This window comes from Halyomorpha halys, unplaced genomic scaffold, assembly GCF_000696795.3.
Source record: "Halyomorpha halys isolate HHAL.00 unplaced genomic scaffold, Hhal_1.1 Scaffold2231.1, whole genome shotgun sequence".
In the NCBI taxonomy this organism is placed as follows: domain Eukaryota; kingdom Metazoa; phylum Arthropoda; class Insecta; order Hemiptera; family Pentatomidae; genus Halyomorpha; species Halyomorpha halys.
In genome coordinates this window covers 33,573-60,597 of record NW_027113386.1, presented here as the reverse complement: position 1 = coordinate 60,597, position 27,025 = coordinate 33,573, and the positions used below count along the sequence as shown (strand labels likewise).

Genomic DNA, 27,025 nt, shown 5'->3' with positions numbered 1-27,025 from the left:
CTATCTGTCATTTTCATTAAAATAAAGTTTTTTAAAAATGAATTTTACTTTTATCTTCAAAGTAAATTTTGAGTTTTTCTTTTTTGTTTCTGTTGCCAAAAATTATTATGAGTTTGAACTTTAAATTAACTTATTTCTGCATCTTATATTTTAATGTGTACTATGTATGGCCCAAAAAAATTATGAAACAGATTATATTTCTATACCAGTTTTGCCCTACAGTTCCACCCATGTGAAATTTGGATTATATATACTTGTTTCATACACATGATGATTACATGACCATCTGCATCTGATTAACTCAATACACACACATTTATGTAGAGAAAAAATTAGACAATCATTGAAAAAAAATTTACTTGACAGAAAGTGTCGTCAGTTTAATTGCTTTATGTTAACAAAGTTATTTATGAACAGAGTATGTTCTAAACTCTTACAAGTAAACCTAAAGTGCTACAGGATAAACAAAATTTTTAGGATTTTGTCCAGGGTATCAGTAAATACTAGGTTTTCTTAATATTTACCAAAATATATAACAAGGGTAGAGAGAGAGTAGAGCTGACCCAAAGATTTTTAATCACAGAGAAAAAATACTAAACAAAATATTTCTTTATTCCATTACATTTCAGTTAAAAATATGGAAAACATATTGCAGTAAACAATAGGTACACAAACATAATCAAATTCAATAAGAATACAGACATTAGTAACTCATATTTTATAGGTTTATCACTGCCTAAAATAAAAAATAGCTCAATGAAACCTAACTTCTTTCTTTTTTTTTTAATAAACCCATTATTAAGTAATTTACATAATGTCTTGATCCGTCTCCTTTAATAATTGTTTTCTGAAGTTAACCAAAGAAAGTTAATGAAGTCCTTCTTTCATGTGTATAAATTTTATCAATTGATCGAAATATAAAAATCTCCTGGGTCAATCATCAGAATGCACAATTGGAGATTCGAATCTACTACCATACACAAACACCAGTGATCTGCACTGGATAGTTGTGGCTTAAAATGAAGTATATGGGCACACATGTCTATTTTTATTTATACATATTGATTTAAATTGAACCAAAGAATTTAAGAAAATTATTAATACAATAAGTAAACAAAATGAACAATGAACAAATAAAGTTCTGTACAAAAATATATTGTCTTATGATTTAACATTTAAAGGGAGGCAAGGAATTTCCCAGTATTCTTTTATACGTGAAAGAAGCAGCAATACACAGTCTGGGTATGTCAGTTACATTTATATGGGTTCCAAGTCCTGTAGGAATCACAGGAAATGAACTGGCCGATCACGCTGCAAGGGAACCACTCATACTTCTGGAACGGGATAAAGCAATTTTAACTCCATCAGAAATGAGCAAACCCCTCGAAAAGGAAATCAAAGATAAATGGTAATCTTTGTGGAATGAAAGCCTAAGGAGTATACTAAAAATTATTAAAAAAGGCCATCAAGCTCTGAGGTATTTCCAGCCGCAAATGCCCTAGAGAGGTTGTCCTGACCAGGCTAAGAATAGGTCACATGAGGCTCTCCCACTCCTATCTATTTCAAAAGAAATGTCTCCAAACTGCCATTATTGCAACAATAATTTGACTATTAGTCATATTTTCCAAGAATGCCCATGTTTCATATTACATCTCAATTGCTTAGGATTAAACCTCAATATTTCAAAAACCCCTCAGAGATGATGATAAAACAGTGAAATTGGTGTTTCAGTTATTAAAATCAAAAGGTTTACTGACTCAATTGAACAGACAAAAAATAATTAAATTAAATTAAACAAATGTAAGAAAAATTAAATAAGGCGCTAATGACCAATATTTTATGGCACAAAACAAAAACAAACAATCAGTACTGCTAATCTTAACAATGAAATTGCACAGACTTAATTTAGAATACATTCTAAAACATTGCTGAGGAAGGATAGTTAGATAATTAAATGTGTCTGTTAGTGTAAATATTTTTTATTTCAGACAAAAATAAGTATGTACCATACAAACTTATTTATTGTCCTTTAAAAACAAACCTAAAATCTTATTAGTTACGGATATTAAAACTTTTTCAACTTGTTATTGTCATTAGTTAGGAGTTAAAAGATTAAAACATAATGGTCATCAATGTGCAATTCTACTTCAACATTTTCTACAGGTTACAGAGCCCATAAGCAATTACCTACATTGCATATATGGATAATTCAGAACTGGTCTTGGAGGAGATAATTTTACATTTAATAATTCCATGAAAGCTATAATAAATAAATGCCATCATAAAAGGGTGTTGGAAAGGTCAGTAATTAAGAGAGAATAGTTCACCTAAAATGAAGTTCAGTGCCACCGACATGACCTTACCCGCTTATAAATAATCTATCATATATATACCTATTTCTAAATAAAGAAATTCTAAATTTTTTTGTCCACATATTATTTTTTAAATGGTTTTCCATTAAAATCACGTTCCCTATAAAACCAAGTTTCTCTACTGTAATTTAACATTTATCAACTTATATCATTTTCAGAATCTACGGTAAAATCCCTATAAAAGAATTATGCAAAGCTAGTTTAATTTCAAAGAGTCATAGAGGTTGGGAGGTCAATTTTAGATACTTCCAACAATACATAAAAATTAAAATTTGTACCTCTACAACCCATGAAGGGTCAGGGGTTCAGTACTTTGTAAGGAAGTACTGTTACTAGACCAACCGTTTTGCAAGGAGGTGATTTGGTCAGAATCACACTCGACCGCCAGATTTTTACCCAATTAAGGGTACCCAATTTATGAGGCTGGGTGGACCCCAGGAGGGCTCCAGAACGCACAGGAGTTGACTCACGGCTACAGTGTAACAGAAAACAATTTGTTGCCCAGCCGGATTCGACCTCAATTAGGTCCTTAGAGTTAGTAGCCTCACTCCTTACCCTGGGGCTACCATGCCTCCCTCATAATACACAATACATAAACTTTAAAAAAATTAAGTATTTGCTTAATTGAAAATTTTATGCATTAAAATAGTTATAAACTATTTGTTCCTTTTCTTGACCTCAACCCTGACCATCTTCTTATATTTGAAAATTTTGTTTCTGCTATTAAGAAACTAACTTTTTTTAAATCCTTAAGGATCATATGAAAATAAAAATTCACTCTTTCGATATTTTTCAACTCTATCTTTTTTTTTTTTTTGTTCCCCCTTCCTGGCATTGCTGCCATACGGGGTTCGGCATCAGTGGGGTAGTGCGTTAGGATTGCGCATGCCACTGCTGCCAATAAACATCTTTTTTTTTCTCTTTAATCTTTATTTTCATCAAAATTATTTGGTGGAACCACTTAATTTTTGGGAACAATTATTTTAAAAACGTGGTGCAGCCCGGCACTCGGTTGAGTGCCTTAAGATGGGGCTACACCTTATCCACCAGCATCCGTCCGGTATGTCCAACACGCCTGGTCCGCAACCGTCTGGTTATCACCTCCAGAACGCAGCCTAGTCCAGCCCTCCTGGTCTCAAACTGCTTCTTCGCTGTCATCTTCTATTGGTGGCTCGCCGAGCCCTTCTCAATGTAAAGTGCGTTGGCCCGACCACTTCCCTCCACCTGTAGATGAATTCCCTGAAGTACGGGTAGTTATCCTCCTCCATCAGGAGTGGGAAGTCCGACTCGGCGAGGGCTAAAATCCCACTTTTTCTCGTCAACCTGGCATGGTGTCCTCCATTGCAGTGCAGTCCAATACCACATGCTCAGCTGTTTCCGGGACCCCACACGTCGGGGATCGATGTTCTTTTCTGAAGCTTTGCAGCTTTCCCCGGAATCCCCCGAGTCCTGTCAGGATCTGCGATACCCAATAGTCTAGGATGACCCAACCTGCTCTCAATCTTGAATGGACGGTGGGGAAGAATATCCTCAGCGTCGCACCCTTTTCGCTTGTCCGATACCGTCCATTCCACTCCTCGATCAACTCTTCCCGCAGGAACTTCTTCCAATGGTTCGGGGTCTCGCCGATCCTCTCCTGGAGTCCCGCCGGTAGCACTCCCAGTCCCTGCCTCTTCACATCATACTTCGTACGTTCCTCCTTGAGGATGAGGTCCAGGGGCATTGCTCCAGCCAGCACCTGTACCTCCTCATGCGACACCGTCCTATACGCCTTTGTGACCCTCAGCAGAGCAAGTCGTTGTGTAGTGGCCAGTTTCTTCTTCTGCTCCCACGTGAGGGTTCGACTCCACACAGGGGATGCGTACCTCAGGATACCCAACACCACTCCTTTGTAAATAGCCATTGTAGCGGGGTACCTGAGGCCCCAGAAAGCACTTCCTATACTGCTCAGCCCGTTAAGTGACAGAGTCACCCTATTAAGGTATGCCAGGTGAGGGGTGGCGTCGAAGCCTCTCCTCATCCTCACTCTGAGGTATGTCACCTTTTCACTCGGCCTCACCTTCTCTCCCTGTATGTCCAGAGTGATAGGGTGAGCTCTGTCCGTGGAGCCTTTTAGGAGTATGGCCTGAGTCTTAGCTGCGGCCATACTTAACCTTCTCCTCACGCACCACTCTCCAACCAGACTGGCACATCTCTCCGGTTCGTTCTTCAATCTGGCTCTACCGGCCACGATAACTGCCAGGTCGTCGACGTAGGCCATGGCAAGGAATCCTTTATCTTCTAGTTCTCCCAACAACACATTAAACACCAACTTCCACAGGGCCAGGCCGAGAACTGAACCCTGCGGGCAGCCTCTCTCGACCTCGGAATAGCTACCCCTGATCTTCACACTCCTGTTACTAAGGTAACTACTCACGAGGGAGTATAAGTTGCTGGGGTGTCGAACTCCTGCAACCACTGACGTTTGCGCGGCCACCAAACACTATCGAAGGCGGAGGATATGTCGAACAGTATCATCAAGACATATTTCTCCGCCCTCCCTTCTACATCCTCACACACTCTCAGCAGCGCATCTGTTGTTCCCTTGCCACGGGTCGAGCCATATTGTTTTCAACTCTAACAGCCCAGATGAAACATTAGCTTAAAACGGGAAGGAGAGACTTTGAGATAGTTTAATCGAGCAATATTTAAAAAGCCCCTGAAATTGAAAACCGGGATCAAACCCGCCACTCCCGCCCTCCATGGTAGCCTTACTTATCTGACTTTTAAAACAGATAATTTCAGCGAGTAGGTTGGTCGATGAACGACATGTCACAATCCCACAAGACCAGATCGTAACGCTAAAAAAAGACCATCCTTCCCCGCCTGACCCGCCCCGCTGAACCCCCGGAGAGCGAGGGCCCTATATCACTTTCGAAATATTAGCTTAAAACGGGAAGGAGAGACTTTGAGATAGTTTAATCGAGCAATATTTAAAAAGCCCCTGAAATCGAAAACGGAATCAAAATTTGTGCAAAACATCAGCAAATAAATAGTTGTTAACTATGTTTTGGTTCCTTTTTTACTGCACCCCCGACCATCTCCTTCATATTTTGAAAAATTCCAGTCAATTATTTATATATATAATATTTCTGGAAATTATTCATTATTGCTTGTTAAATTTTCTCTGATTTCCTAACAAAGCGATATTTATCTTATAGAAAATTCATTGCATATTCTGAAAATGAGGACAAAAGTTGAGAAATGTTCAGTAACAGCAGAGAAATAGGAATCATTATTGGAGGAAAACCTCTAACAAAATCATATCTGAACAATGAATAGAGACCTTAAGATGAGATTAGAGGCACAGAACTACATTTCTGGTAAACTAACCTTTACTCAAAAGCTGAATTTCTTTGCTGGAACACCCTGTAAATTGATTCATATATATTAAGGGAAAATCTAGGTGAAAATTATAGTTGGAGAAAATTATTCCATTTAAATAATGATCATAAAGATACTTGCCTTAGAAACTCAGAAATATCTTTTATATGAAGAATCCTTCCATACTTCTCCCCAGTCCCCAGAAAACATCTATGAGATGAAATTGATCACCAAATGATAAAAAAACATGGGATATTAGACAGTGGATAATTAAAAAAAATTGAGGATAAATTATAACAAAACAAGCAGAGACTATGAAAATTTGTTTGTTGGAAGAATAAATACGGCCACCAATTAGTGCTCTAAATGGAATCATGGAGTGAAGTAAAGACAATTTTAAGGATCCAACAGAAGATTACTCCAGTTCCTCCATTTCATCATTTCCATTTGGAACAACCAATACAGACCTACTATTGAGTTGCTCCAACTTACTTTGATTTTTCATTTGTAAAAAAGGCTTTGTGAAATAACTGGTTAAGTGAAACAGTATAATAATTAGATATCAAATTATAAGAGACGAAAGTCCAAAACCAGAGGGTAAAACTCTTACAATTTAAAGTAAGGTCTTCATCACAAATATTTCTTCTCATGAGCCACTTAACCCTGGAGTCACTTACTATAGGAATTATGGGGTTGTAAGATAAGTTTGTAGTGTTTTTTACTGGTGATTTCAATAAAAACATCAGATTCTTGTAAATATTTTTAATCAATTATATATGACCCATTTTGATTTAATACATGTTATATTGCCATCTATCTGGTAAATTTTTAATTCCTCCTCCCAGAACTTCTCAGATTTTAGCGCAATGAACTCATCTATGTGCCTTTTGCAGTCCTGGAGCAAATTAAAGTGTTTCCCGTTAAGGGAGTTTTGAAGGGCCCGAAACAAGTGAAAATCTGTTCAACCGATGAGTGAATAGCTGTTCAACCGATTCATTTGAGCAGCCCTGATGAAGCCCTGCAAAGTGGGGCGAAACGTCGGAAAATAAATAGTTGTAAACTATTTTTGTTTCACTTTTGACCGCAACCCTGACCATCTTCTTATATATCAAGTGAAAATCTGTTTGGGCAAGGTCTGGTGAATAGGGTGGGTCACATCCAAGCCAAACTCCAATAATTTCTGCAGACATGTGAGGTCGGGCATTATCGTGATGGAAAACTATGGCTTTGCGATTAGCTAATGCTGGACACTTTTACTCAACTTGACGCTTGCATAAGATATATTAAGCATTTCTTGATATCCCATGTCGTAGAGTGAGGGTTATTTGTGACCAATGCTTGAATTTGATCATCATCGATAGTTGAAGGACAACCCGAGCGCTTTGCCTCATCCAAGTTAAAATTTCCGGTTCTGAATCGAGCAAACCACTTACGGACGGTGCTTTCTCCTAAGGCTCCATCATCATACACACTGCAAATTTTGATAACCTTCTGTACAGCGGATTTTATTTATCAGAAATAAAAAAATTATTAAATGACAAAAATGAATTTTTTATCTCTTCCATTTTGAGCAAGCAAAATACCACTTAAAGCTAAGGAATCTCGGTTAAAACTGATACATAAAAGCACTTTAGCACTCTAAAAACCTTTTTAGAATATGTAAACATTAATGACCAAGTAAACATGATTTTATAAACACAGAGAGGATTAAATTGAAATATTGAAAAACACTACATACTTATTTTACAACCCACCACTTGAGGATGAACGAAGACACCTACAATTTAACTTCTATATATGGTGAAATCTATTAAGAAAAAAAAATACACCAACATGAGAGGCTAGTTAGCTGCAATCCTTCTTTTTTTTGTATCTGAGATTAACTATGAAGAATCGAAATAAGGCAGCTGTCCAGAAACCATCTTGGCATTACTGAAATGTAATCTCAAGGATTATATGAAGGTGAGTTTAAACTTTTTTCCATTTCTAATTCATAGTAATAACAAAAGATAAAACTGGATTTTTCTATAAATATATAAATGATTTTATTTCATATAAAGCACAATATTTATAATTGAATTGAGATAAACCTTTATACAATATACAATACAATTTATTACATTTTTTTACATAAAAAACAATCATTTATTAATTGATACAAAAATAATTAGGAAAAAAAACAATAGCCAATTGAAAATAAAAGATGATTAACTGACTGTGACAGTTATTTGATAATGTTTAGTATAGTACAGGTTCTGTTCACTTATGTTTGTATCTGGGGGGTCATAATATCCGTATATTAACCAATTTCAGTAAAAATAAAAAGACAAACAATATTTGGTCATTCATTTCAGCATATTTTAATAGCAGAACAAAATGAAGATTCTAGTCTCAGAGATTAGAGAAGGCACCTGGCACAGGCTCAGTTATATAATTGAACCTGAAGTTCACGTTTTTAAAAATTGATTTATTAAAGAAATATTAATGGTCAATAACTATAATAATGAACTTATATGGTTACGAAAACATAAAATACTTTATAGAACACTGTATGACATCAACTGATCTAATAACGGATGACTGATCTGTTGTATTGCACTCTCTAAAGTATGGTACTCCTTACTTCTAATGTTTAATATGGGCATATATACAGTGGGCAATCCTCCATGTTCAGGAAAATAGTGTACTCTTCCCTCCTTAAGTTTGAAGTTCCTGCGAAAATACATAATGGAGTCCTAGGTAGACTCTGGTATGATTTAATTGAACAGCTTCTTGAGTACTTTTTTCTCTTTTGTTTTAACATTATTTTTCAAGAATAAAATTGAAAAAAAAATATATATAATAATTAAATTTTTTCTCTTTATGTATTTTTCTTCTTAATAATTATAATTTTTATTATTTAATACTTTCTTCATAATTATACTTTTTCTCTGTACATACTTTTTATCTTTGGTTCTATAAGATTTTTCAGGAATTAAATATATATCTAACATTTTGAAAAGATACAAAAAAATATAAGATAAAAAGATTATAATAATTATACATAATAAAAAATAAGATATAAAGTAAGATACTTAATGATCAGAAGGATTAGGATGTTAAAAGTGCCAAACACACGCACAAACGTATGGAGTTGCTAGCACCTCCCCAAGTGATGGATAGGGGGATTCCCACCAGATATGATGGGAACCGGGGAAATAAAATACCTGGGGTGGACCAAAACTAGATACAAATCCAGGCGCAAAGGTTCCTAGAATAGGCAGCATACTGATCAGCATGTGTTCCTCAGGTTAGAAGCAGCTGTTTCAAACCTGGTAGGGATGGTTAATCATAAAATGCATCATAAAATAACCATTTTAATCATAAAATGCAACTTTGATGATAATAATAATGGAAGATAATATTAATTGTGTAACAGTGCAGGGGCACAGAACCCTAGTACCGGTGTCGAAAAGGAATACAAAAGTTGGTTCCCTAGCGTCATCATCATACGACCGCAGTGCTACAATGGCGGAACACTTGGCCATTATAGCATCTAGAGAGAGAAATGCTTTATTCAGCCATGCTGCCCAAATACATTGGGTTGCTACAATACACAGCATACCAATCAATCCAGGATCGGACATACAGTGGGTCAAAAAAAGTATTGGCACACCCTGCTTTTTTGTTTTAATTCTTAAAGTATGGAACTTATTATTCAGTAATAAATTTTATTTTTGAATAGACATTAAAAACCATTAATATAGCAAAAAAAAAAATTGAAATAATTAAGGTAGAAATGAATGAGGAAAATAAATTGTAAAAATGTAAGTAAACAAAGTATTGGCACAGCCATTTATTAATCAAAAAAATATCCTATTTATGTAAATAAAAGTTATTAATATTTTGTTATCATTCCTTTCACATTAATTATAGCTTGTAATCTTTTTGTATCAAAGAAACAAGATTTTCCATGACCTCAGGGGCAATTTTTTCCCATTTCTCCACATTTTTTGAAGAAATTTTGTGTTTTCTTACCTTCAAATCCAAAATATACCATAAATTTTCAATGGGATTTGTACATGGAGATTGAGGGGGTGTTTTCAATTGTCTCCTAACATTGTACAATAAACATTCCTAAGTTTTACTGGCTGTATGTTTTGGATCATTGTCTTGCTGAAATATAAACGTATCCTTCAGTCCTAATTTTTCAGCACTGGGCATTAGATTATGTCGCAAAATGTTTACATACCTTTCAGCATTCATTTTATTTTTAACAAAGACTAACTTTCCAATACCGTTAGATACCATGCAGCCCCAAACCATCACATTATCGCTGCCATGTTTTACAGTAGGCCTAACGTTCCTTGGTTGAAACTCTGCATTCAGTTTCCTCCACACAAACTTTCATCAATCTGAACCGAAAATGTTGTATTTGCACTCATCAGAAAATAAAACATTTTTCCAAAAGTCCATCGGTTTTGTTACTTAGAGTTTTGCAAATTCAAGCCTTTTTCCATGATTAGTTTCACTAATAAAAGGTTTCTTCCTTTGAGCTCGCCCGCAATAATTAAAACTATGAATTGCATTTCTTATCATCTGTAGACTGCATAGAGCGCTGAATGTCGACGGCATCTCTTTCATTATGCTGCATGCCAAAATTGTCGGATTATTTTCAACTAATCGACGAATACATCATTTTTCTCTTGGATTCAACTTTTTTGGCCCGGCCTGATCTTGGTTTGTTTAGCATAGAACCAGTTTCCTTAAAATTTTTTATGATGTTCCAAACTGAACTAAAACTCATTCGTAATCTTTCACCTATTTGGTGATAACTGAAATTTTTCCTATGCAATTTATCACTTTACCATGAATGGAGAAAGAATATTCAACAGCTTTGTCCATTTTAAAAAGAATACTAATATATAGATTAAAAAAAATATATAGTTAAAAGAAATACTTGAATGAATTAATAAGTTTTAAAAAAATAATTTAATGAATAAATAAGTTAAACACAAATAGACAGGTCCATAAACTAAAAAAAAAAAATAAAACAATGAATAATCTCAGAGTTAATTCCCATGCAGGTGAATGGGACGATCCCTGTATATGTATGATCCCCGAGTCCAAAATAATATTTTCTGCCAAGATCGATATATCCCCGATGCTAACACCTAGGTTTTCTAAGAAGCTCCTTGTCTATCTGGTATTGTTCCACGAGATGCAACCAGAGGCCTCTCACGTTGATCTCTCTCTCTGAAGGTCTTGTGGAATTTTTCTTTAAGGAAAGGGACACATTTCTCATAAATTTCCTTCTTTTCCCTTTCTATTCCACCCACCTGTTCGAGGTCATTATTCTCAAATCTCACTGTGAGATCCAAGACCAGAGCCTGCCTCCGGTTTTAGAGAATACCACAATATCGACGTATCTTACGGATCCGTCGGCATCAACACAATAAACCTGATCAAAGCAGGTGGTCTTTTTTTCTAAGAAACTTCATCAATTCTTCTTTGAACATGCGGTGCCGGCTTGTTATAAGGAGGGAGTTGTTGTATTTTATATGGTGGGATATGTGGTATTTTCCCAGTACATGGGCTGGTTTTTCAGACTCTGCCACATTTGTGACAGAGGGTCCCATCTTCGTCTTGCTGTCCACTGGCTCCTTGGACTCCACATAAGGGTGCATTGTTGATATTTAGTTTCAGAACGTTTGCCCATTCTGACCCCAAGAGTACCTGCTTCTCACACACATATCTATTAACTTTCGGGGTCTCTTTGAAATGGCAAACACAATACCCTACCACCTGCAATTGGCCCATTCTTTGAAAGCATTCTTATGAAACAACTGTCATAATGCTCTCACACTATGGTAGCCCTGATCCACACCCAGTCTATCGACACATACAGCGATTTCGGCTTCGTAATTATATATAGACTGGAATAGTGCACCTGGAATATTCGACAGTCACTGGGCAATGGACCAATGCTGCAGAGGAACTTCCCTTTGGCAGCAGATCAAACCCAGTCCTCGATACCTCCTGGGTGCATATAACATCGCCGATGAGGTGTTAGTAGGAAGCCGGAAGATAGCCTTGATACTCATGTGGATATTGGTATCGATACCCTCCAAAATCACAGGACATATCTTTGTAAGGGGCACAGTCTGGAGAGGGTAGGTAAGGCCCAGGAACAAGTATTGGTTGACAATGTTGATCTTTTGTTTTGGTTTAAGCTCACTAATTTATCAAGATTATTATTTAACTTCATCACCTCATCTTCTCTAAATGCCAGCTCTCCCAAGAATGTACATCACAGATATTTGATGGTGTTGTCGACTTTTGCTGTTTGGATGACCTCTGTTTTCTCAAGGCAGAGCTTTGTTGACCTCAACTCTCCTTTGTCCATTATGATACCCACACTTTTCTTTGGATTTATTGCCAAACCAATCTCCGCGAACAGCCTCTGGACACTATTTATAATTCTTTCCGCAGAGCACCTGCTGCGTGCCATAACAGCCTGATCATCCGCAAACCTTGTGAAGACCACATTTTCTTGGTCACTTCTTAGGTCATAAGCAAATTTATTAGAAAAATCCTAATCACAGAGCTCGCAGTAAAAATGGTCAATGGCCAGGTTGAACAGCAAAGGCGACAACAGGGCCCGCCCTGAGGCACACCCCCGCAAGACACTGATCTGGCTAGTAGTGTGTGTTCCTATATTAACCTTCATTTTATTAGTGGTTAGGAGAGCCACAATCACATTTATAAGGTCAGATGACATGCCTTTGCCTCCAGCGAGCTCACTATGTTTCTATGACCAATGTTGTCAAAAGCACCAAGAAGGTCAAGAAAAACCACCACGCAATCTTTTTTCCTATTTTTAGCATATTTTATGATTGTGTTGATGATTTTGGCCCTTACATGTGTTCCCGGCAGACCTTTGATGAAGCCCCTTTGATTTTTGCTGAAGGTGATCTGCTTTCTCAATTCATAATCCTTTTCATATTCATATCCTTTTCAATTCATAAACCTTTTCAATGATTCAGCGCACAAAGGAGTATATTATTATTGGCCTTCAAGAGGAAATATTTGTTGAGTCCCCTTTTCCCTTATAGATCAATATTGTGTGCCCTTGGTGTAGAGGCTCTGATACCGAAGTATTTTATTTATTGTGCGGACCAATACAGCATCCGGCCCCGGCAATGAGTCCAATGATGTCGACTTAATAGCATTCTTCACCACCTGAATATCAATGGACATCAGATTTGGCATCGGGGTGCATGTCTCGTAATCCGCACGTTTGCGGAGATTCTCTTTTTCAAAGAGGCTTCTAAAATATTTTTCAATATAGGCTATCTTCAATGCGTCAGCATTCATTATTGTTAGAACCACTTTCTTTCTTCCATTGTAGTAATTGTATTGTACCAGTTCATACTGGTACCGCTCCTGCCGACGGCTCCTGTCTGCCTTATTACCTCTCTGCGGATTTAATACCATCCCCGCACCCTTGTCGGACATTTTAGTTTTATTCTTTTTCTCATTTTATAGAATTTAATAGTAGGGTGCTATGGGCCCAGCTGTTCGGTATTAATATTTTTCAGGAAATGCAAGAAATCACCTACTGCTTTGTCGAAATTCGCAGAGTTAAAATTTCTTACTTTCATAATATCCTGAAAGACAACGGACCATCTACTTATTTCTAATTTTATATGGTCTATTTCCCCCTCTCACCCCTCCGGAGGTGGTCTGGAAATCCTTGTATACCGACCAGCTATACAAAATAATAACCGACAAGGTTGTAGAAATGGTGGCTCCGGAAATCGCCAAAACAATGGGTGAGGCTCTGGAGAGGTATGGGAGTGGGGCGTCCCCGATCTCTAAAAGGGTCAGTACAGCTAAGTTACTTAAGAAGACACAGCGGAATGACCCCAAAGAAAACATGAGTCACCTGTACCAAAATATCAGGACCTTGCCCTGGCTCCAATGCCCCTCAGAGGGAGTAAAATCCCCATATGCCAGGGCTGAAATGTCACTGAGGAGTTGAGTGAGGTGTAAAGGGTTGTTCCAGACCTAAGACACCCTAAGCCAGTGGAGGTTGATGCTAGCAAGGAAAATTGGATCCAGGTGAGCAGGAAAGATAAGAAGTAAGGGAAGGAGGAGGAAAGAAAGGAAAATGATCAGGACAGAACGAGCAGACCAGGCTAAGAGACTCCTAGAATGGGACCGGCTGAAGCAGGGAGGACTCTACTCTTGGCGAGGCTAGCAATGGTGAGGAAGCCCTGCCTAGAAGTTAAAGGAATCCCTAAGCACTGGGACGGGAACACTTGGAAGGTACCTGTGGGGCAAGAGTGGCCTAGGAAGTGCCAAAGATGAGGACAGAGTGGTGTTGATAAGACCCTGCTTCTCCACTCCTGAGAGGGACAGGTTGTCAGTGATATGGGTGGTGGAAGTCCACCAGTTGATGAGGCTCGCCCTAATGAACCTGTCCACAGCCGACACTATGACAGGTGGAGTGTGATCATCAAGGATTACCTCGACCCCCTGCAGTATCAGAAGTATAGCCACCCTTCCAAGGCTTGCACAGGGAACTTGACATGCAAGTGGTGACTTGGCACCAGGCGTAAGGTGACAGAATGTCTGGAAAAGAAGAAGGGACTGACACCACACTGTAAGAACTGTAGCAAACAAGGCAGAGAGGAGGGAACGAGAAAGCGGGTTCCCCAGCGTCGTCATCATACGTCTGCAGTGCTGCAATGGCAGGAGACTTGGCCATTTTAGCATCTAATGCTACAAGAATTATAGGAAAAAGTGAGACTAACGAAAGAAATATGATAGCAGGAAAAGTTAGGCTGTTTTCAGGAAGTGGCAGTGAAGCCGACAAAGATACAGGACCTGATAGTCGAGAAGGGAAAATGAGCCCCAAAGGAAAAAAGAAAAAGAAGAGAGAGAGGGAGGAGGAGTCCCCTCTTAAGCCCAACCCAGAAATTGAAAGACCCGTCCAGAGAGTGGAAGTAATTCAAGGACGGGTCAAAAGCTACTTGGAGAGAAAAAAGGTGTCTCACGAGATCCATAAATACCTAAATGGCCAGCTGAGAGAATTAGCCAATATAATAGTAGGACTGGAAGCCCAATGGGAAATTATCCAGGAAATAGTAACTGAAATGGTAAAAGAAGCTATGTATACCGATGATCTACACAAGATAATTGGTAAAAAGGTCTCCCAGATTGTGGCTCCAATGGTAGCAGAGGCTATAGGGGACGCCATAGGAGCGGTCTATGACCAGAAGAGAAAAGAATGGGTTTCACCGACACTGAAAAGGGTTTCTGGCATAATAAAAGACCTGGAAGGGAAAGTCGACGAAGAAGCCCGCATCCTCTTAGAACATACGGCTGAATATAGGGCTAAAGGTAGAGAAAAGGGGAATAAGGACCGAAGAGCAGTGCTACGATGGGAGCTGGGCCTTCAGTGCTAACTCCACTGAAGGAGAGCAGTTAATATGAGGGCGCGGAACCGGCCCCAATGCCCCAAAGGTCCAGCCAGACACCGTTCTGTAGGGACAGGAACCTTAAATCGGATACCTCTACAGATGGTGAGGAAGAGGAAAGCAGAGGCTGGAAAAAAGCCGTGCGAAGAAAGGTTAAGCCGTTACAAGTGATGGCGGCTATTAGAGTGAGAGGTGCCCAGGCAACCACCTTGGAAGAGACTGCCAAGATGTATATAGACTATATAAACCCTAGGGATGATCCGTCCCAGGATAGTGCAGATAATGGAATGGTTAGACGCACCACATTATACCCACTAGGTACCAACCTATGTCCACCATGGGATATGTGGGACCTTCGTCTTGCCATGGACAGACAAAGGATCGGAAGGGCTCCAGGACTAGATAGCATAGATGCTGCAATCCTCAGGAATAGTGCCCCTTATATTGAGGAAGAGTTGTTGGATATATTCAACAAGTGTTTGGATAAGGGGTACTTTCCAAACAAGTGGAGGATTGCAGACTTGAGATTGCTCTACAAGGGTGGAGGTAAGGATAAAGAAATGCCTAAATCCTATCAATCAATATGTCTCCTCTAAGTCTTAAAACAATCCTAAGTGCTGCAGGGCAGAGAAATATGTCTTATTGATCATGTTTGACATCTCTTCTGCATTCGACAGCGTTTGGTGGCCCCGTGTACTCTAGTGGTTGCAAGAGCTCGACACCCCCAGTAATCTATACTCCCTCGTGGGTAGTTACCTCAATAACAGGAGTGTCAGGATCAGGGGTAACTACAAGGTCGAGAGAATAATCGAAAGAGGATGTCCGCAGGGTTCGGTCCTAAGACCAGCTCTGTGGAAGCTAGTATTCGATGAGTCGCTGGAGGAACTGGAGGACAAGTGGTTCCTTGCCACGGCCTACGTCGATGACCTGGCAGTCATCGTGGCCAAGAACAGCAGATCCAGACTAAAGACAGAAGCGGAGAGGTGTGCCAGTCTTGTAGGAGAGTGGTGCGTGAGGAGGAAGTTAAGTATGGCAGCAGCCAAGACTAAGGCCATACTCAGAAGAGGCTCCACGGAAGGGCTCATCCTATCACCCTGGATATCCAAGGAGAGAGGGTTAGACCGGGTGAGGAGGTGACATATCTTGGTGTGAGGATAAGAAGAAGATTCGATGCTACTTCTCACCTGGTGTATCTAAAGGACAGGATGACACTGTCACTCAATGGATTAAGTAGGATAGAGGGTACATTTTGGGGCCTCAGGTACCATGCAACGATGACCATATATAAAGGTGTGATCTTGGGTATTCTGAGGTACGTATCCCCTGCGTGGAGCCGAAACCTCACGCAGACACGGAAAAGAAGACTGGCTACCATACAGAGATTGGCTCTGCTGAGGGTCACGAAAACATACAGAATGGTGTCACATGAGGCCATGCAGGTGCTGGCCGGAGCGATGCCCCTGGACCTTATCCTCAGGGAGGATGTCCTTAAATATGAAGTAAAGAGGCAGGGATTCGAAGCGCTACCAGAGGAGCTCCGAGAGAGGATCGGTGAGACTCCAAACTAATGGAAGAAAATACTGCGGGAGGACTCAATACAGGAGTGGAATGGACGGTGGGTATCAAGCCAGAAGGGCGCTACTTTGAGAAAATTCTTCCCTACCGTCCTTTCTATATTGAAGGCTAAACAGGTCCTCCCAGACTATTGGGTCTCACAGATCCTAACAGGACACGGGGGGTTTCGGGGAAATCTGCAGAGCTTTGGAAAGAACATCGATCCCCAGTGCCCCACGTGCGGAGTTCCTGAAACAGCAGAACACATAATAGTAGATTGCTCTGCCATGGAAGGATACCGAGCCAGGCTGTCGAGAAAGGCCCGGGATTTTCGCTCTCGCCAAGTCGGACTTTCCCTGTTTGATTGAAGAGGAGAATTATCCCTTCATAGGATGGAGTTCATTTATGGGTGGAAAGTGGTGGTGGGCCCAACTCATTTCACAAAGGACTTGACCGCCCAACATCAGCGAGCCACCAGAAGAGGAGGAAGCTGACCCAGACTGAGACCAGTAGGGCTGGACCAGCCTGATAACTGCAGGAGGCACCCATACAGATGCGCACCAGGAGGACCTACAGAATGGATGTAGTGGACAAGGTGCACCACAGTAAAAAATTTAATAAAAGAATGAAAAAAAAAAAGAAAAAAAAAAGAATTGTTGATCTTTTTCCAAAGATCCAGTGGCATGCGCAAACCCCAGAGCACTACACCACTGCTTCCGTACCCCGTATGCCAGAAAAGGCAAGGGAGGGGGATAAAAAAAAAAAATAAGGCACTGAAGGAGGAAGAGTCAGGAATTGACCACAGAGAGGCAACCCTGATAGGCGCCATCACTCAAGTGGCCAGTATTACTTTTCAGTGCCATAGGGTGAGAGCACGCCTGGTCCCAAGGTGGACACTGGCCCTGATACAATTGAAGAGAAAGTATAACAGTACCAGGCGCAGGTACCACGAGTGCAGAGATCAAGAAAGGAGAGTTGCACTTCGAAAGGAAACCAAGCATGGGTATAGGATATACAGAAACAGCGTGCGTCACCAGAAGTCATGGGACGAGTTCATCATTGAGGAGTCGGAAGAATCCCTGGGGGCATCCCAGGGTGGTGCTGGGCAAGGTGAAGCCAAAACAAATGAGTTGGAGGGGCCCAGGCTACCACCCTAGAAGAAACAGTGATGATGTATATTGACTATATATACCCCAGGGATGATCTCCCCTAGGACAGTGCACAGGACAGCATGGTGAGAAGCACCACGTCATACCCACCAAGTACCGACCTATCCCCACCATGGGACCTAGGGACCTATGTCTTGCCGTGGAAATGCAGAGGATTGGGCGGGCTCCAGGACTTGACGCTTTAGTCACTGCAATCCTTAGGAACAGTGCCCCCTATATCAAGGAGGAGCTATAGGACATCTTCAACAAGTGTTTGGATCAGGGGTACTTTCTGAGCTGGTGAAGGATTGTAGACTTGAGATTGCTCTATAAAGGAGGCAAGGATAAGGAATCGCCAAAGGCCTACAGGCCAATATGCCTCCTCCTTGTTATCAGCAAGGTCCTGGAGCATATGATAGTGCATAGCCTCAGACCAGTCCTCAGTGCTGCAAGTCACCCACAGCAATATGGCTCAACCTGTGGCAAGGGAACAACAGATGCGCTGCTGTGAGTATGTGAGGATGTAGAAGAGAGAGCGGAGAAGAATGTCTTAATGATCCTCTTCGACATATCCTCCACCTTCAATAGTGTTTGGTGGCCACGCACACTGTTGCAGGAGTTCCCACCCCCAGCAACTACTTTGTTTATACTTATACAACACTTATACTCCCTTGTGAGTAGTTACCTTAGTAACAGGAGTGTCAAGATCAGAGGTAGCAATTTCGAGGTCAAGAGAAAGATCTAGAGAAGCTGTCCTGGCCCTGTGGAAGCTGGTGTTCGATCAGTTGTTGGGGGGAATTAGAAAATAGAAGGTTCATTGGTACAGCCTATGTCGACAACCTGGCAGTCATTATGGCCAGGAATAGCAGAGCCAGATTAAAGAACGAAGAGGAGAGATGCACCAGTCTCGTTGGAGAGTGGTGTATGAGGAGAAAGTTGAGAATTACCACAGCTAAGACCAAGGCCATACTCCTAAGAGGCTCCATGGACAGGGCTCACCCTTTCACTCTGAACATACAAGGAAACTGGTGTACCTAAGGGATAGGGTGACTCTATCACTGAATGGTTTGAACAGCATAGGGGGTGCTTTCTGAGGCCTCAGATACCCCGCTAAGATGATTATTTATAAAGGTGTAGACCTGCTTTGTGATGTCTGTTTATACAGTCCATCTAGATGGACCATGCCATTAAGTTGTGGTATGACATTATCCATGAGAGATGTCCATGTATAACGTTGTATATGTGTTTGGAATTCTTCATTAGTAGGAAAGGGGTTGGCTTTACAAGTTACTATTGTAGGAGTTCTGTTTATTAAATTACAACTATCATATTTTAAATTAGCCAATAACGGTGTACCAAAAAAAAAGTAATCTAAAGTGTTCTAGTGATGCTGTTTCAATATTTGATTCATCAAATATTAATAAGTTTCTACGTGGACAATGCTGAAACGGAAATTTGATATAATGGTTAAAATTACCTAAATAACCAGTATTAACCATCAATTTGCCAAAACTAGATCAGGCAGGTTTATGATTTCTTCTTTCTGGTGTATATTTTAAAGATTATGACGTTCCAGAGAAAATGGAAACTCAAAAGTTGTCTGAAGACCAACCTCTCCCTCCTGTCTTCAAAGGATTAATAGTCAATCCTTCTGATGATGCAGTACTGTACCACATTTACCAAACAATATTGATAGTTTATTCACAAAATTGTAACGAGACTTTTAAAACTAACAATAATTACTATTAAATTATTAAAACTACTAAATTTTATTTTTTTAAAATTATAATACTCTTAAACTAAACTGAAAAATGTAGTTTAATAAATAATAATAGAACACTAATATCACAGAGAACTGGTTTATTAATTGGTGGTAAAGCCTAACTCAAATGAGTCAGCTCAGGTTAAGAGAGAGCAAACCCCGATCTCAAGTCATTAGCAAACCACATCTTCCTCTGGCAGGTGCCTTCCCTATTCTATTTGTAAAAAAAAAAAAATGGATTTTTCTGATAACGTTTAACTACATAAATATATATATATTTATCAGTTCCATCAATCCAACCCATAGCCTCTACATACACACTCACTATGGGGTTTCAGTTGCCTACAATGATCAGGTCTCCTGGGGCAGGGTGTCATTTGGAACAATTCTCGCTGATAAATTAAGAGCACCTATCTCAGCATAAAAAATTGCATCATTTATCAGCTTCTGGCAAATTGATAGCTGCCCTGGCGGTAATGAGCGCAATTTTTCTGCAACATGTTCCCCAAAAGCATCATGCTGTTGTTTTGGTGGCATTTGAACAGTTGGGCTATGAAGGGGCTGATCAATTTTCCTTACAATTTTATCCAAAACTTGATCTGCTTTCGATCTAGGCCTTTTGAAGCTTCCTCTGTATGGCCCGGGAGTTGATTCTCTAGACAGAGAATCAATTTCTGTACCAGTACCAGATTCATCACCACCAATCTAAAATCAAAATCATACTTATTTACAAAATATGCAGGTCAATCTCAAATAAAATGGCAATTTAGTATTCAGACCAACATCACACAAACAAAATGAGTCCCTCAATAATTGTATAGAAGATAATCATTATTTATCTTGTACAGCATTGTAAGATATTACACTACTTGGGAACATATAACTGAATCAGTTCATAAAATTATAACTTCACTTATATTTAACTGAATTTAACTAAAACAATGTCATTGAAAATTTCATGTACATTTAGGGGCATGTATTGTATCACCAAAATGATTTAAAATCATGTTTGTGTAAGGAACTCTTCATAGGGCTCTGGTTCAGTGGATAAGTGATAGACAATTTTAATCCACTTAATGATGCAATAAAAAAAAATTTTAAATGAAAATTAAATGTACTTTAAGCTGAAAATTTTCAATTAGTTCAATTCACTAATGGATTATATGAAAACAGTTTTTTGTTACAAAAATGCAGAAAAGCTGTAGTTGTAAAATCCTATTCCCAAATCATTTCTAAAAAAAATAAAAAGGAAGTCATTTTATTAATTTTTGGTTGGGTAAGTATCCATGGCAACCTACATTAAACAGGTGTTCACATATCATGGTTCACTAATGATGCACTTTGAAATAAAAAGTTAAAAAATTAAATATCTGGTGTGTCCACTACACAATTTTCCTATCGATTTGATTTCATATAAATTTCAACCCTAGTAGGTTTATAAATTAAAAAAAAAAAAAGAAGTAATAAAAGCATAAAATCCACACAATTCTTACAAAGAATTAAATACAAAAGGATAGACTATTAATAGCACTGAGCAGAATATACCGATTAATATCCTAAATAGGTGATTCTCACAAAAATGAGCATTTTGTACTTGTCTTTGGTGTGGTTCACAAAATATTTTTTTTAAACAATTTTTAAAAGCCATTAGCTACTACTTTATACTTGATTAAATCTCAAAATTGCTATACACCATTAATTTAACTGATCACATACCCCACAATTATGATTCCTTTAGTCTCTCTAAAAGCATGCAGTTTATTTTTTTTACTTTCATCAACCTGTGTATGGATAATGAACACATTTAGGTTAAATTAAGCATGACACAAAAGGTGTTCGGAAAATTCTGCAACATAAACGATGGGATCACGTGAGAAGGAGAAGGGTTGACACGTGAATAGAGGGACTATTAGATGATTAGGGGGTATAGGCAGAAGGATAATCTGCCTAACCCCATGTGAAGACAACCTGAGGACTTGCATCTGGATCTTCAAGGACCTACAGGTGCTATCTCTCCCTCATCTTAATACCAAAGACACCACGGCCATGGTACTAAACATCAAGGTTGGTAATAATAAGACTAAATTATTAATAGGATCTGTCTATGTCCCATTAGCTTAGATCCCACCTTACGAATATTTAGAAAGACTTTTCCGATACGCTAGGAAGGTAGATTTACCACTCTTAATTGACGCAAATATTAATGCTCACCACTTATTGTGGGGAAGCACAGACACCAACGAGCGAGGCGAAGTCTTGCTGAAATTTTTAGCCTCAACAGATTTGGAAATACTTAACAGAGGGAGCAAAGCAACCGTTGTTACAAGAGCGAGGGGCGAGGTTTTAGATATTAGGCTGGCCTCAAGCTGGATTAAAACCCTTTGTAAAGACTGGAGTGTCACCTCAGACAACACTGTCTTACCATAGGTTGATCTCATTTAAGATTATAGCTGAGAAACCTCTACTCACAGTAAAGATAAACCCAAGAAATACAGACTGGGATCTTTTCAGAGAGAGGCTGGAAGGTGATTCACCCTATCCGGTGGAAAGACTTTCCAGATCACAACTAGACATGGAATCTAGCCTTCTTGAAAGAACGGTTATATCAGCCTACAAGGAGGCTTTTCCATTGAAAAGGAAGTCTGGTAAAAAAGTCAGTTGGTGGTCAATTGAATTTACTAAACTATAAAAAGATACAGGTAAAGTCTATAATAAAGCTTATAAAACAAGACTGGAATGTATACCGGGCTCCCTCTAATAAGTATAAAAGAGAATTGAGAAGACATAAACAAGATGGCGGGCACAAGTTCTGCCGCAACATAGAAAGCACGCCGGAAGCTTCTCAACTAGTTAAGTTATGAGGAAGCAATGGTCAACAGCCATTAGGTGCACTAAGGAAACCAGATGGGAAGTGGACCCCCAGCCTTGAGGAAACCTTTTACCATTTAATGGAGACACACTTTACAGGTTGCCAGCACAGAACATTAGACAATCTTCCAACCATGGATTCCCTCAGAGAGGCTAATGAAGAGAAGTGGGCATTAGCAGAGTGTATCGTTACGGATGGGGCCATTAAGTGGGCTGTGGAAGAACTCAAGCCTTATAAGGCCCCATGAACAGATGGTATTCTCTCATGAATGCTCAAAGAAGGACTCAAGATCCTACTCCCCAGATTAGGGCACTGCTTACAGCCTCTCTAGCATTGGGATATATACTAGAGACGTGGAGGAAATCATTAATAGCTTTCGTTCCTAAGATTAGGAAGGAGGACTATAGTGTCGCTAAAGCATATCAACCTATTAGTTCATCCTCCTACCTATTTAAGATCCTGGAGAAGTTGGTGGCAGTTTTCCCACAAGCAAGGTGTTACCAATCAACCCTCTTCAACCAAGACAGCACACATATCTCCAGGGAAAATCTACTGAGACTGCACTGCACTCCTTGGTGGGGAGGATTGAAAAGGCCTTTCATATAAGGAGTCCACTTTAGGACTCTTTTTCGATGTAGAAGGGACATTCGATAAAACAAGGCCTGAGGCAGTCTGTGAAGCCTTATTAGACATTTCTGCCCCGAATGCGATAATCAGCTGGGTCAAATTTGTTTTTAATAATACAGTGGAACCCCGTTATAACGACCCCCGATAAACCGACTCCTCACATAAACCGACCCTTTTTTTCGATAGAATCCCTCTCAATAGTCCGACCTTTTGAAACATTCAGCATTCATTGATTTATTCAGGAACATCTTAGTAAACAAAGAATTGACAACAGAGCAGGTATATAATTTAGATGAGACAGGCTTAAATTTTAAAATGTTGCCCAATAAAACTCTAGCTGTAAAAAACAATAAAAACATTGTCGGTTATAAACTAGCAAAAGAAAGGTCGACCCTAGCTTTATGTAGTAATGGATCAGGAACTCATAAATTGCCCCTTTTTGTCATTGGCAAATCTCGCAAGCCACGAGCTTTCAAGAATATCAGCAATTTATCTGCTCTACCTGTCCACTATCAAGCTCAAAAGTCGGCATGGATGGATCGTGAATTATTTTCCGAGTGGTTCAATAATGTCGCCCCTTTTTGTCATTGGCAAATCTCGCAAGCCACGAGCTTTCAAGAATATCAGCAATTTATCTGCTCTACCTGTCCACTATCAAGCTCAAAAGTCGGCATGGATGGATCGTGAATTATTTTCCGAGTGGTTCAATAATGTCTGTGCCAGAAGTTGCAAAATACTTAAAAGATAAAAACCTACCCCAAAAAGCCTTTCTACTTCTGGATAATGCTCCTTCGCATCCCACAGACCTCAAGAAAAATGAGATAAGAACCATTTTTTACCTCCAAATATAACTCCCTTGATCCAACCAATGGACCAAGGAGTGATCGAATCACTCAAAAGACGGTACCGATCGAAATTCATGAGCTCCTTGATTGAGAAAACAGCAACAGGTTTTAGTCTCATGGAAGCCCTAAAATCCATTAACATTAAAGTTGTAATTTATATGTTAGCTGCAGCTTGGGAAGAGCTTCCGCCATCAACATTGGAAAAATCTTGGAAAAAACTCTGCCCGAACATCAATGACGATCAAACTGCGGAGGCTCAAGAGAACGAGCATTCCGTGGTTCAGTTCATGCATGATTGGGAATATTTAAACGGTAGCTGTTCCATTGAAACACCTGACCAACGTGAGATTGAGGAATGGCTAAACAGCGATGAACCAGTATACAAGGCTCTGACTGATGATGAACTTATCCAAACGGTTTCAGCTTCAGAAAATGAAGAAGACGACGATGATGAGGATAATGCGGACACTCCAGCCTACAGCCGAAAAATCAACCATTCTGAGGTAGTCGACGCTTTCGAGACAGCTCTTCGATATGCTGAACAACAAACCATCACAAAACCAGTTGAAAAACCTCCATGAAAAGGCGCTCTTGTGTTAAACAAACAAAAATCGATAGTTTTTGGTAATTTTAAAATCTATCTACGCATTATGTACATATGTACATATTAGTCATCGTAAATGTGTTTTTTTTCATTGTGTATATTTGGTTTACATACATACCTATGTATGTATTTAAATGTTTAATTTTTCTGTTTCATTTATATGTACTAAATAAATTGGTTTTGTATTCTAATTTTTATGTAATTTTTATTCACCCTTGAACATACGTAAGTCTAATTCCCCAGCGTAACAGACTCCGCTTAATCCGACCTTTTCATGGGACCGACCTCACCCCAAGTCCCAAACAGGTCGTTATAACGGGGTTCCACTGTAGAATAATTGTTGTTTTGGAAGATGGTACTAAGCTACAGGTGCAGGCAGTAACTGGATGCCCTCAGGGGAGTTGCATCTCACCGTTGCTATAATGCCTAGTAATGGATAGCCTATTGAGAAGACTTGAGGATGCTGGGATATTCGCGCAAGCTTTTGCTGACGATGGAGTGATCCTCATTAGTGGAAAGTTCGTGCCATCATGGAATAATGCAAGTTGCATGTAATGTAGTACAGATATGGTGTACTGAAATGAATCTTTCAGTAAACCCATCAAAGACAGAGTTGATTCTATTTACCAGGAAGCGGAAATTGGGTACATTTCAAACCCCGATATTATTTGGCAATCAACTCCAACTAAGCCAAAATGTTAAATACCTCAGAATTAGTTTGGATGCAAAACTGAACTGGAGATCTCATTTGGCAGAAATCAAAAGAAAAATCAGTGCTGCCTTTTGGCTAGTAAGACGCGCTGTCGGCACTACTTGGGGTTTCAACCTGAAGGTTATACATTGGATTAACACAGCGATAATAAGACCAAGAATTCACTATGGAAGTATTGTGTGGTGAACAGCCCTGCAAAGGGCTTCCCATGTGCGAATGGCCAGTAAGATACAAAGGATGGCCTGTATTGGCATAACTGGGGCATTTCGTACAACACCGACTTAGGCATTAGAAGTCCTGCTTTCCTTAACACCACTCCACTTATTGATTAAAGGGGAAGCAGTATTAGCATATCTAAGAATGAAAGAAAATAGCAAGTGGACAGAGACAGGAGAAGTTACTGATCACGCGCCAATAGCTAAAGTGGTGGAAAGCGAGTTACCAATACTACAATATCGCTCACCACTACTAGATAAAACACCCACTCTAGACGCCAAGATTAGTTACCTACACATAAAGTTAGAGGATTGGGTTCAGGGTTTAGTTTAGTTTACTGATGGATCGAGAATGGATTCGACAGGACTAACGGGGGTAGGGGTTTACATAGAAGAATTAGGCATAGAACTAAGCTACCCACTAGGCAAACACTTGACTGTCTTTCAGACAAAAGTGTTTGCCATCTTGTCAGCACCTTTATGCCCAGAAGTCACTACCTGTGATAGGACTGGCATCATCAACTTTTCAGCTAGTCTGACTGCCCTTCAAGCCTTGGAGTAACCTAGGGTCACCTCTACATTGGTAAGAGAGTGTAAACAGGCCTCAGAATCATTAGTGTACTTAAAGAAGCTTCAGCTTAAGTGGGTCCCAGGGCATAAGGGAATCACAAGTAATGAAAAAGCTGATCAGCTTACTAGAAACGGGGCTGAGCACCCTCCTATAGGACCAGAACCATTCCTAGGCATTTCCAAATGGCATCAGAGAAAAGTAGTTCTTGATTGGACATGGAAGAAAGCAGGTAAGGTGTGGAGGGACTGTATAGGGCTGAGAAAAGCCAAGATTTTAATAACTAAACCCTCTACTTAGTTTAGAGGTCATTGTAGACTTAAAAAACATCTTTAGATAAGTGGAGTAGTGAGTAGTAGCCATGATGAAACCTGCTGCTTATGCGAACAGGCCCCAGAGACTGCCTTACATTACATAGCAGACTGTGGTAGGTATGCATCACTACGATAATGGCTTTTAGGCTCTGATAAAATCACAGGAATTGAGGCTTTCTCTATAGATTGGGCGTCCCTTTTAAATTACATTAGAAAGTCGAAAAGGTTCGATATAGAGGAATAAGATACATAAAAGAGCCATTGAATTGGTTTGTCTTAGGGATGGAAAAAAGAACCAATAGGCCCACTTGCCAGACCTGTTCCCCCATTATTAGTGCCAGCTAGCATCACTAAGCTAGGGTCTGACGCTGCCAAAAAAAAAGTTCAAAAATTTTCAAACACTGTTTTTCTGCCCATTCTCCTTATCATTAAAAAAAAATACAAATTAAACATTATATCAATTATAACATTATAACAACATTATAATATCAATTTTTTATCACTTATGATTCAATTCAATATTTTGTATAATTCCAAATTTGTTTGTATACTATTCCTTTTCAATTTTATGTTTCTCTAAATGTTGTTGTTATATCTTTTGTTCTATT

At 39.4% G+C, this 27,025-nt stretch overlaps 1 protein-coding gene across 1 annotated transcript in view; it reads right to left on the bottom strand.

Moving 5' to 3' along the window:
* Positions 1-10,189: 10,189 nt before the first annotated feature.
* LOC106691307 (uncharacterized) overlaps positions 10,190-27,025 on the bottom strand; it is a 28,782-nt gene continuing 11,946 nt past the window's right edge. The window contains exon 3 of the mRNA XM_014437040.3: positions 10,190-20,368. Coding sequence (XP_014292526.1) covers positions 20,015-20,368 — 354 coding nt within the window. The 3' untranslated portion in view covers positions 10,190-20,014. The remainder of the gene's footprint in view (positions 20,369-27,025) is intronic.